Source organism: Telmatherina bonti, assembly GCF_933228915.1.
Source record: "Telmatherina bonti genome assembly, chromosome: 4".
Lineage (NCBI taxonomy): Eukaryota > Metazoa > Chordata > Actinopteri > Atheriniformes > Telmatherinidae > Telmatherina > Telmatherina bonti.
Window position 1 is genome coordinate 23,940,153 of NC_136622.1, and position 12,197 is coordinate 23,952,349.

At 41.2% G+C, this 12,197-nt stretch overlaps 1 protein-coding gene across 1 annotated transcript in view; it reads left to right on the plus strand.

Moving 5' to 3' along the window:
* The window catches only part of lgr6 (leucine-rich repeat containing G protein-coupled receptor 6), a 36,794-nt gene that overhangs the window by 20,990 nt on the left and 3,607 nt on the right, over positions 1-12,197 (plus strand). Inside the window, exons 3-15 of the mRNA XM_079238632.1 lie at positions 751-822; positions 2,567-2,638; positions 5,619-5,834; positions 5,938-6,009; positions 8,718-8,786; positions 9,242-9,313; positions 9,458-9,529; positions 9,895-9,963; positions 10,227-10,298; positions 10,643-10,708; positions 10,828-10,899; positions 11,404-11,475; positions 11,953-12,078. Of these exons, the coding sequence (XP_079094758.1) occupies positions 751-822; positions 2,567-2,638; positions 5,619-5,834; positions 5,938-6,009; positions 8,718-8,786; positions 9,242-9,313; positions 9,458-9,529; positions 9,895-9,963; positions 10,227-10,298; positions 10,643-10,708; positions 10,828-10,899; positions 11,404-11,475; positions 11,953-12,078 (1,122 nt within the window). The remainder of the gene's footprint in view (positions 1-750; positions 823-2,566; positions 2,639-5,618; positions 5,835-5,937; positions 6,010-8,717; positions 8,787-9,241; positions 9,314-9,457; positions 9,530-9,894; positions 9,964-10,226; positions 10,299-10,642; positions 10,709-10,827; positions 10,900-11,403; positions 11,476-11,952; positions 12,079-12,197) is intronic.

Genomic DNA, 12,197 nt, shown 5'->3' on the forward strand with positions numbered 1-12,197 from the left:
TAAGCTGAAATGTCACCTGTGGAGAAACAGTTTGAGGTGGAGGAGGGTGCAGTGAATAACCTTTAACGTATGTGTGTGTTTAATAAAAGTGGGTGGTCTTGGGCTGTGAAGACCAAATCTGTGTTTAAACTGCGCTTCCAGCTCGTGACCTTGAGAGTTACTCTGTTGGACCGAATGGTATTTATTTGGACATCTTATACACACTCACAAATGACCATTAGGTGCTGTGTTTGATAAACAGTCTGATTGGATTGCTTGTGTGAATGTGTGTGGTTTTTCTCCTGCTGTCCTCAAGGCCCCTCAGAATGAGTCCAATTTTACCTCAAGGACATGGAAATTGGCACACATATTCACAGTGCACACATTTGTGTGCACATTCATGGTATACATCTAACTATACACATACACATGTGCACACTTACACATTGCACTTGTTGACCCAATCTCAGTCTTTACTCACTCATCAAAGCTCCCGAGATTGGTTAAGGTTTTGCTTTGGGCCAATAGTAACCACACTGAAGGGAACCGAATATTGTTATTTGCATACTGCCCCAACAGTAACCCCAAAGCAGTAACTCCAGGATGAAGTCATATCACAGCCCAATCCAAAACTGTTGAATAAAGTAAAGGGCAAAACTGCTCTTCTGAGACTTGTAGACTTTATGTCAAGATGATTGTATTTCATTTTTACTTTTATTCTTTTTTCTTTATTTGTTTGTTTTCTTTTAAAAAGTCATGTTCTTCTTCCAGGCGTATCTCAGGAAATCAGCTGAGGTATATCTCGGGCCTCGCTCTACAAGGTCTCTACAACCTCAAAGTTTTGTAAGTAACCTCCTTTATCCACTCACCTTCATTTGAAGTTTGTTTTTATCCAAAGTTGAACCATCATGTTGGACTCCTGCCTTTCAAGAGTTGTCCTCTTGCTTTAAATAAAACACACAAGCCATGCATCATTAACTGCAGTTAAAGTTTATGAGTTGGTGGGGATCCGCTCTCCTTAGGTCCTAAACAAGTATCAGCAGCAAGCACACTCACACATCCTTATATACAAACACACACACACACACACATACCCCTTCACAGGTATATTGTAGGGACCTCCCTGTTGCACTGCTTGCAAATTTTGCAGGGAATTTATAATAAAAAAAAACCTTTGCCTTAAAACTCTATTCAAAGGTTTCTCACAACACCCACTTTCTCATACTGTGTTCATAGCCTTATGATCCATGGCCACCAAGCGTTAGAGCTGCAACAAAGTATTAAATCACCAAAAAGAGCGAAGCAATAATAAAATACACAGTGCCTTCGGACTTGTGGCATTTAATGAGTTGTGGCCATACTTCTTGTGGGTGGAAGACAAGGGTTTTAAGGAGGTTTTCATGAGGATTGGCAGCCAGCTCAATTTCTTTTGGACCCTGGCTGAGAAACGTTTGAGAATCAGTTACACAGAACATAAACTCAGCTAGCAAACTGTGGTTTTCAATCTAAGAGAATCTGGACAATAACCAGGGGCATAACTCAATCTTCTGAGACCTTGTGTTGTGAAACTGCACCAACACAAAACGAGTAAACCGGCCATGAATCCTGAAACATCTCTGAAACACATCTGAATGCATTTATGCTTCACACTTTAACAGTAATGAAGGGTCTCAATGGCCCCATAGCACCCCATAGCACCTGAACATTTGGCTTTTTTCTTAATATATAAGAGGAAGTCAGGTCATGGCAAATACAAATATAATGCTGACCATGTTCTGGCAAACCATGAAACGTCGGCTGAACCTCACAAATTGTTCTGAATGCATAATGTAGGACAGTAAGAGACATCATAGGACATTTCTCTGAAACAGAGTGACTTGACTTATTTAATTCATCACTGCATTGTTTGCAGAAAATTGAAAATTGTGTCAGCTCTTTTGAAAAGTATCGGCGTGCAGTTAAGCAATCATCTTCAAGAGGTTTATTGTATAAAAAAAGCATGTAACACAATTTTGTTCCATGGCTATATGAAGGAAGGGATGCTCTTAACATCCTGAGAAAATGTCCTACGTGATGGTTGAAAATTTTTTGATGACCTTTTTAAGGTGACATCAAAGTACTTTGTAGAGGAGGGAGAGGAATAGTATATAAAATGTGAATTACTGTAAGCTGTGATTTTCCCTTGACTTCCCTTGACTAGACTCACGACAACAGGCTTCTATGATGTTACAGTAACAGAATAATGGCGCTGCTGAACAACACTGCTACTTTTAGTCAACAGGTCTAGGTAAAAATGTATGTTGAGAGAAAGAAAGAGAAACCAGTGGAGGGGGAAAGAAAGAGAGAGCTATTGTTTCCCTTCACTTCTAATTTTTGCTCCATTCTTCTGAGAATGACATCAGCAGCCCACCCAGGGAGGTTCTTGCTCTCTTTTTCTTACTCACTATGTCTTTTCAATCTCACTGGCCCTTTCCTACTTGTGTCAGATTTCCTCACTATTGAATTATTTGTTCTGCTTGATGTGCACTAACACACCAAAACCATCCATAGACCTGATGCCTGAAGCTAAATCTGTTTGTATTTTTAGGATGCTGCAAAACAACCAGCTGGAGAGACTTCCTCATGATGCTCCGTGGGACCTACCCAACCTTCTGTCCTTGTGAGTCTCTGTTTCACACACACACACACACACACACACACACACACACACACACACACACACACACACACACACACACACACACACACACACACTAGTCATGCTACTTTACCTCATCCAGTTGGGAATGAAACATCCTCCGGCCACCCACAAATCTCAGCTCTGACCGCAATGCAGGTATAGGGTACCACTGACAAATTACAGACCATACCCCGGTGCTGGCTGAAACAGTTGTGCATGCAGTTCTGTAGTCACAGCCCTGATTGTGTCAGTACAGTTCATGGTAGCATCTGGAAGCCATGAGGGAAACAGCAGACACTGCAGACCAGGGAGAGCATCTCCAATGAGCTGTGAAACAACCCCCATTTTCCATCAATTCCCCTTCTCTTCCTCCTCCGCTTCTCTCCCACCACCCACACTGCTATCACCCTAATGAGAGTGTTTGGTGGCTTAATTGACTAATCTCTGGGGTCAGCGTGTGTGTCTCAGTGTGCAAGTTTAGATGTGACTACATCATCTACAATTCCTCACCTCTACTCATCCCTCCTGACTTTGTACCAAACACGCACTCCACCTCTCTGCTTTCCAAATGAATTATCCTCTGTAAATATCCACAAAGCCATTTCCTTCGTTACACAGACAGATGCTCAGATTGCTGCAGCTGAAACTCCACTACCACCTACAACGTTTCCCTGCCTGTTATAAAGCAGGTCTGTGTTCCCTCAATGCATTTGCAGAGCCTTCACACACAGAGGCCATACTGTCATAACGTATGGAAACAGTCCGGCAGAAAGTCACCTTGTGTTAATAAGTCAATATGCTAATTAACATTATGTAGTCATTATGTTGTTTGACTGGTCTAAGTCTGTGTGTGTGTGTGTGTGTGAAGTCTTCTCAGTATTTTCAGCTAGAGATCATCTCATGAAATAACAAAAAAGAAAGATTAAAAAAACATGCATACACACACTGAATTCACACACAGGGCCAGTGTGTAGAAACGCACCTTGTCATTATAGTAATGATAAGCTCAACGGAGAAAGATTACTGGTAAGGCTTTGGAGAGTGAAGCTTGTCGGCGCCTCTCACTGGCATAAAGCACACCAGGTAAAAAGGCAAAGAGACAGCAAATGAGTCAACACGTGGATTATACATTGGCATAAAGGAGGCTTTCATAAAGGAGTATATTGTGACTTAATCTCAGACCAAAATCCCTTTGTCTGCAGAAACCAATTCAAAAATATTCCCTCACTATTGGGAACAGAATAGTTACAACACAGTTTAAATGCTATTGTTTAGTTTTTGAGCCATCAGAAGCAAAGGTTAAACAGACTTATCACCACTGATGAGTTTCACAAGAAGTTTTAAATTGATGCAAGTCTGCTTCAAGGTATTTGGCAGTGAAACGTGTGCCTCTAAGTTTCCGGTTGTATAAAACTTGAGCCATCTGGAGAATCAAACTGCCACAAGCAGGTCCCCAGATCGCCTGGATCATTGAAGAGATCTTTGTCTTTCTGTCTCTACTTCTTACTCATAATGGTATGTCAGACTTTGATGCAATGTGCAGGAAATAGTCTGCTTTATTAGCCTTAGTGGAACAATCTCCATTCTGTCTGGACCTTCTGGAGACCTGGCAGGTCTACTCAAAGGAGCAATTATTATTTGGCCCCAGAGAACAAGCCAAAGAGTTAAAGAGCCTTGTGTAGCTTTCATCCTATGACTTGGGTCAGGGACAAACAATGTCCTCAGTTGGAGCACACAGTTTGTATGAAGATGATGCTGAATGCTGAAAAAATGGTTTGCTCAGGAAGCAGACATCATAAAATTTCTCGAAGGTGTTTATGTGTGTGTATACACATGTTGAGTAATTCTATGTACACTGGAGAGTGTCTATGTGTGTGCCTATGCTGAGCATCTGCCAGTGTATACAGTTGCTCCCGTGACGGAAATTTTCCTCCAGCAGAAAAGTCCAGAGTTCAGAGTTCAAGTTCAAATTTCCTTTTGATGATGCTCTCTCATGTGGCCGCAGAGAGAGTAAGGATTAATATTAACTAAGAAGAATTATAAAGAACGATGTTTGAAAAGCCAACAAGAGTAAAAATTCTGAGATGCAAAGGAGTTCAGAGTAGCCGGGAGGGCATCAATGAAGATGTAAGAAAACAAAATGTGAGTGAGAGAGAGGCCGGAGGGAGGAAAAGGAGATTAATGAATGAGTGTGAAGGGCCAAGGAAAGAAGAATAGCAGGAGGAAGTGGTCTCAGCTTGTCAACCCTGCCTTGAGGGGATCATCTATCACTATCGACAGTGTGTATGCATGCACACATTTACGAGGGGTGTGTGTCTGCACTCGTTGCCTCTAGGCTTAAAGCATTTAGGAGGGAAGAGGACAAAAATTTGTTCAGTTTGCTTATAGCTAGAGAGATGAAAGGACATCTATGAGAGAAAATGTGTGTCTGCTGTTATAACTTCTTTTGATGAAATAAGCTGTGTTTGTGTGTGAGATATGTGTAACTGTCAGGGACCAATGGCAACAGCAGGACTCTGATGGAAAGAATGAAGAGAGGGGGAACAGCTGAGGTCGCATCTCTAACTGTCCTTTCTGTCTCCCCCTTTTTTCCAGACAGCAAGCAAGATGAATAAATTGAAGATGAATAAAACAGGCTCAACATAATTGTTCCTACATGTTTGTGTTTTTCTCATCCTGCATTTTAAACATGTCTGTGCTGGTAAAGCTTGAAATAGCTTATTTAGTATGGGAATAAATCATAATGAAGAACTTCTAAGTGGCTGCAAAAGAGATGAAAGGGGGAGAATAAAAGACATGTAATTCTTATAATAACCTTCCCATAAGCCAAAGTGTTTAAGTGTCATGACACATTACCACTAATGCGCACGAAAGCACCGAATCTCATGCACACAAGCAAAAAATGCTGCACTTAGAGTTGGTGATTATCTTTCTAAGCACAGCTCTCCTTGTCCCGCAGGCGTCTTGATGCTAACCTGTTGTGTGAGGTTCCGGCTGAGGCCTTTAGGGGTGTTCGTTCACTAAGACACCTGTGGTTGGATGACAACTCTCTAACGGAGATCCCAGTGATGGCCCTGGACTCGTTGCCCTCCCTGCAAGCCATGACGCTAGCCCTCAACCAGATCACACACATCCCAGATTACGCGTTTAGCAACCTTTCAGCTCTTGTTGTACTGTAAGTACAAATGATTTGTTCTGGTAATTTTCATAGGGTCAGTGATGACTCAGTGCAGAATGTAATTTTTAATTTACTAAAAAATATTTGTGGGATTTTCCAGGCATCTCCATAACAACCACATCCAGAGCATGGGCTCAAGATGTTTTGAAGGTTTACACAGTCTGGAGACATTGTGAGTATCTCACCTACATGCATGTACTCAGATGCATTGACACACACTTTTGGACAGTGGCCACAATTGAAAATGTACCATTTTACATAAGCACACACACTCAACCTATATGCATTCACAACAAAGAACTTTAATTTCATCATCTTAAATTATTACCTCCATGTTTCCCCAAACACATCATGATGATCAAGTATCAGCAAGTATCAACATTCATTTAGTGTGGCAGTGTTTACAGCAATCACATTGCCTTAGAACAACCCCAGGATTTATGAGGGACTCACTGAATATAACATTTCAGAGGTAACGCAACCAAAAGCCATCACCTCTCACACTGTATCTAAAAACTTTAAATTAATTTGTTTTTATAAATCATTTGGTACAAGTGTGCCAAGAATTCTGAAGTGTAGTACTAAATCGTAAAGTCATAATGATTAATGTCCTAGTATTTTCAGCAGGTGCTTGAACATTTCTCAAAAACTGCAACCAACAATTGAATGGCAGGAATGTGAAGATGAAAAGACACTGTTTGATTACCTTGAAGTATCATCAATGGATTCCTCTGTGTTTTGTTTCAGTAATTGCTAAGTAGTTCTCAGGTTAAAAAATAGCACAGTACAGCTTCAGGAGTTTTTTTCAAGATTACATGTCATAGCTTCCCTAACTAAATCCCAGCCACCACACCAATATGGAAACCACAGAAAACTGACACAGTCTTATGGAAGAGGTGGAGAAAGAAAGCGAGAGAAACCTACACAGTTGCAACTTTTGCCCCCTGAAACATTCATGGTGGTCTGATGAAAACATAGTTTCTGGCATACGGCTTAACAACCTGTTGAAGTGTAAAAAAATTATGTGTTCCCTTTTATGAGCATGTGTGTGGGCACGTACATGCATGTGTGTGCATATATGCAAGTACTTCTGTCTGTGCAATCATAAGCGTATGGCCAGCTTCACACTCAACTTAAAAGCCATTATGCATGCTCGGGAAAACATGGTGTTAGTCAGGGTAGCCAGGGTTTATGGGGATGTAGGGAAACTAGAGAATGTGAAAAAGAGGGATGGAGCTCCACGGACCAGAATAGTGTGTGTTAAAGTGTTTGGGCCATCAGTGGTGGAGAGAGATGGATGATTCAGCAGGATAAGATGACAGGTGTCACTGACGTGGGGATTGTGCTGGTATGAGGGGTTAATCTCTCTTAGTGGCCTTGCTTATGAGAAATACGAGAGACCATCTGCATCACCAACACCCTCCTCAACCCCTAGTGTGTATTATAAAACCATTACTACGAGGAGCTGTCCAAAGACCTGCTGGAAAATGTTGCAGTATATGCAAACAATACAGAGCAGATGCAGAAAGCAAAACATTTCACAACAGCTTCTGAAAACCATAGATAACAGGTTTCAAAGTGCTTCATCAAAGGCATCTGCCTGTTTGAATGGTATAAAAACTAATCCAGTTGAGGAGAACTTTTCGATATCCTTGGATCTGGATGATTGGGAAACATCAAAGACATCTCATATGTGCACACATGCCCTGGCAAAGGTTTAAGTATTCGCCATGTGCAAACAGACGAATACACACAATATTTTTCCCAAAGCACACAAGCTAATTTAAAGTTTATATTATATTTACACTGATAAGCCACAATATTAAAACCACTTAATATAATGTAGCGCCCCATCATTCTGCTTAGAAACAGGAACTCTGGGTGTGTCCTGTGGTGTCTGGCACTGAGAGGCTTGTAGCAGTTCTTTTGGGTCCTGTTGATTGTGGGGTGGGACCTTCTGTGGGTTGGACTTGGTCCAGCTGATCCCATGGATGCTCAGCAGGACTGGGATGTGGGCAGTCTGGAGATCAGGTCAATGCTTTAGGCTCTTTGTGGCGTTACTTAAGCAGCCCCCGAGTGGTTTTATGCACTATTCAACCGCTGTGGCATTTTTCAATGGCAAATCCTGATTATTTGGAGATTAGGGGAAGTTGATGGCCTGTATATAACACAAATATCAAGTTAAGGCTAGTCTTGTTCGACAGTATCCAAATTGACAAAGCTGCCATCACTGTGAAAGTCTCTGCTTAATTTTCTGTCCATTTTAGTTTGATTAATTTGTCTGTCTGATGATATTTGGGGAGGGTCCAACAGTGGAAAGCTGTTAACTGGGAATACCATTGTAGAGTAACGGCATGCTTTCTCCGCAACATATTTAAATGGGCTGTATGCACCAGGGTAGTGTGGAGAACATTTCACAACAAAATGATCAGAGATATTCATTTAATCTGTTAGATGTTTAAGCGTTATGGCAGATTAGTTTATATTGTATGAAGAGCAGAAATACAGTCCAACGCTTTTTCTGTCATCTGCTTTAGAAGTGTGTCAGCTCCAGCTTTAGTTGTTTTGATCCCGTGTTTCCTAGGCAGCCAATGTAACAGCACATGAGGCCAAGGCAATTTCACACTAATTAACTTAAATGTAAAAGGTCAAAGCAGAAAAGGTCATGGGTCAAAGTTAAACTTCACACTACAGCTGTGAGCTTCTCAGGCTCCGAGGGGTAATGGCATTGCATACATTTGCAATCAGAAACTTTCTCACACACAGCAACACAGAACATCAGAATAACAATTTCCACTGTCGGCCTAGAAAACTTCCTGCATGACTTGGAATGAATGGCCTTAGATATCAGTTAATTAAGACTGTTTATCTTCATTTTAGGGATTTAAACTACAATGATCTGCAGGAGTTCCCCTTGGCCATCAGGACACTGAGCAAACTTCAGGAACTGTGAGTATGCATACGCATACGCATGCACATACACGAAAACACACCTGCCTGACATGACTATCATGGTTGCGTTATCCCAAGTAATCCCGTTAAGTGATTTTAATGTGGCACTCGGATACAATCTCTCTCGCCCTAAGCAGGTGCTGGCTACACACCCACGCAGCCACTTGCCTGCACATACACACAGATGCGCAGGCACATATAAACAAGCCATGTTTTCCCTCCGCTTCAGCAGATGTTTCGCAGTATGCATATGGGTCACAGATACAGCATATGTGTGTGTGTGTGTTTACATCTCATGTATCCAAAAATGTTTTTCAGCTGTGCAACAGCAGGTGCAACGAGGACATATGACTTGCCTCTAACTCATGAACAACTCTATATCTCTTCGAAGCACACAAATCTCAAACTTATTGATAAAATGTCTTTCTAATTGTGTGCTTTTAACTTTTCAGAGGCTTCCATAACAACAATATTAAAGGCATTCCTGAGAAGGCCTTTGTGGGAAACCCTCAGTTGCAAACTATGTGAGTTTGAATCTTATTCACTATTTTACCATGTGTACATGTGATATAAACATAACTGAAATTTCATGTCAACAACAAATACACTACAATTCATTTAACAAAACAAATGAATCTGCATGCATCCACATCCTTTTCTTCTTGCAGTCATTTCTATGAGAACCCCATCCAGTTTGTGGGAAAATCTGCTTTCCAGTTCTTACCCAAGTTACACACACTGTAAGTATGTGGCCATTAAAAACCATTCTAAGTGAGTTAGCCCAAACACTGTTTAAATCATCCTCTGTCCCTTGCAGTGAGAGTTGAGTGGACATGTGTAATAGCCTACTGAATGATGTTGTGTTAGCGTATGGCTTTGCTGTGTGCTGATGTGGTAAGAGAGTGTGTTGTGAGAACATGTTGAATAGTGTGACTTATGATGTCTGGTGAGACGTCCAAATCGCCTCTGTTGATGTTGGAGGAATAGTCTCATGGCTGAAATGAGCTGTTAGACAAGGTCTGTGTTCACGTGTGAGTGTAAGAGAGAGAAACAAAGAGAAAGATGGTTGCCTGACACTCCCCCCCCCCCCATTATTTGACTGCAGTTCCCTGAACGGGGCAACCCAGATTCAAGAGTTTCCAGATCTGAAAGGAACCACCAGCCTGGAAATTTTGTGAGTATCATTGTAATATCTCACAGCATACTGCATTAAAAATGTGGAAAAACACCTGGGCTGAGGTCAGAACATGTGCATTTTGGAAGGTTGAGAGACGAAGAGAAGCATTGAGTTGGGTGGGTTAGTTATGCCAGCCAGTGACAGGTTTGGCGAACCTACACAGCTGCCTGTCTGACCAAGTTAGACTCACGAGGTGAGGGGATCCTCTCGCTTGCTTGCGCTCCAACAATGATCAGAGGAACCTATTTTTTTCCCTATAGGACCCTGACTCTGGCTGGACTCTCAGCTCTCCCTGTGGATCTATGCGAGCAGCTGCCTTGCCTCAGAGTGCTGTAAGTGCACACATACAAACTCACACATGCGCAAGGGGGTGAGTGAGAAGTACAAGAACAGATTGACAAAACCAAACTGCAGAGAGTTTTCCCCCCAAGCAATCACTTATACAATCACATTGCTATGGAATCCAATCACTATGTCTGCCACACCATACACCCCCCCCTCCCCACACACACACACACACCCACACCCTTCCCCCGAAAATAAAAAATAGTCCTGTTCTATTGCTTTGACACCCAAATAATCTTATCACCCCATAATTTCCCACACCAGAAATCCACAGCTGGCCACTGTGTTCTTTACTGCTCTGATTTAGTGTGTTTGCTGTGTGTTGTTGCAGGGAGCTGTCTTACAACCAGATAGAGGATCTCCCTAGCTTTTACCACTGTTCAGCACTGCAAGAAATGTGAGTACTTATCTCGTAAGACAGTTGTACACTTCCAAATTAACTTTTTCTGTTTACATTGTTACTGTACATCCTTGTACTATAGAAGTGGTTTGTAAGCTCATATATTTTATTAACAGAGGACTGCAGCATAATCAGATCAGGAGGATAGAAGCGAGCACCTTCCAGCAGCTCAGCTCTCTTAGAGCACTGTGAGTGAATCTTTGATCTAATTGTTCACTTTATCCTTTTATATGACACCATTTTCTTTTAAATGCATTATCTTGTGTAGAAAGTCTCTTATTTTAATTGAGATGTCAGAGGTTTAAACCCCAGTTGGTTTGGAATAAGCACCGTATGAATTCAATAAAAACTCAAGGTTGGTTTGTAGTGTAAATCATTTTGAGTGATTATATTTTTATATGAGCTTTTCTTTTATTAAATACTAAGTACTTAAACCTCCTCAAAGCTAAGATTTGCCTGAAACAATAAGTTTAGTTGAAATTAATGACATTGCACAAGTACATAGTGAGTGATTGTATGGAAGCTGAATAAGACTAGGACGGGAGCTTTCGGATCAAAGCTATGAAGACATATGTTCTCATACTGACATCTAGTGGCGATAGACACCTCCAAGAGGCAGACAAGATCAAATGTGCAACTGCAACTCCTCTAAGTATACTAGGATTTATTTTGTGTTTCTTTGTGTGTTACAGTGACTTGAGCTGGAACGTGATAGAGTGGATCCATCCAGATGCTTTTACCTCACTCCATTCTTTAATCAAACTGTGAGTTAAAACAGACATCTAGCACTCAGTACAACTCTCCCTCTTCCCTTGTAAAGGTGAAGATGATTTGTGTTTCATGAATTAGTAGCCCTGGGTTTACACAGTCGTGCAGCTTTTGTCTGTACCATAGAAAGCCTATCCTCTCTGATTCAGTCTGCAGAAAGAAATGGCATGCATTAAGTGTTTGAAGCCCCATCTGTATAGCCAAGAGCTTCTTCTAAGGTCATGTCAATACAAAATTACATATTTGTGTAAAGACTGATTTAAGCTTGTCTTGTCAAATAAGTGCATTCTCTATATGACAGATGGTACTAGCTGAAGGAAATTTGGTACAGAACCTTGTTTGAACGGGTTATAATATCAAAAAGACAAGTTTTTTTTTCTCCTTTGCATTAAAATTGAGCCTGAACAATATCTGCAATACAAAAAGAACATTTTACAAACATTGTTTTTTTGTTTTTTGTTTTTTTTTTATAGGGACCTGGCTGAGAACCGTCTCAGTTCTGTACCTGTGGCAGGTTTGGGAGGTCTCACACATCTCAAACTGAGGGGAAACGCAGAATTATATGAGCCCTTTAGTCCTGATCACTTTCCCTACATGAGGTAACATACAAGCACACCATCAATGAGCATTCACCCCCCCTCTAATATCTAACATCTAATATCTAATATCCCTCTCCTCACAATTTTCTGTTTATATCACCCATTTACCAAAAGCAGTC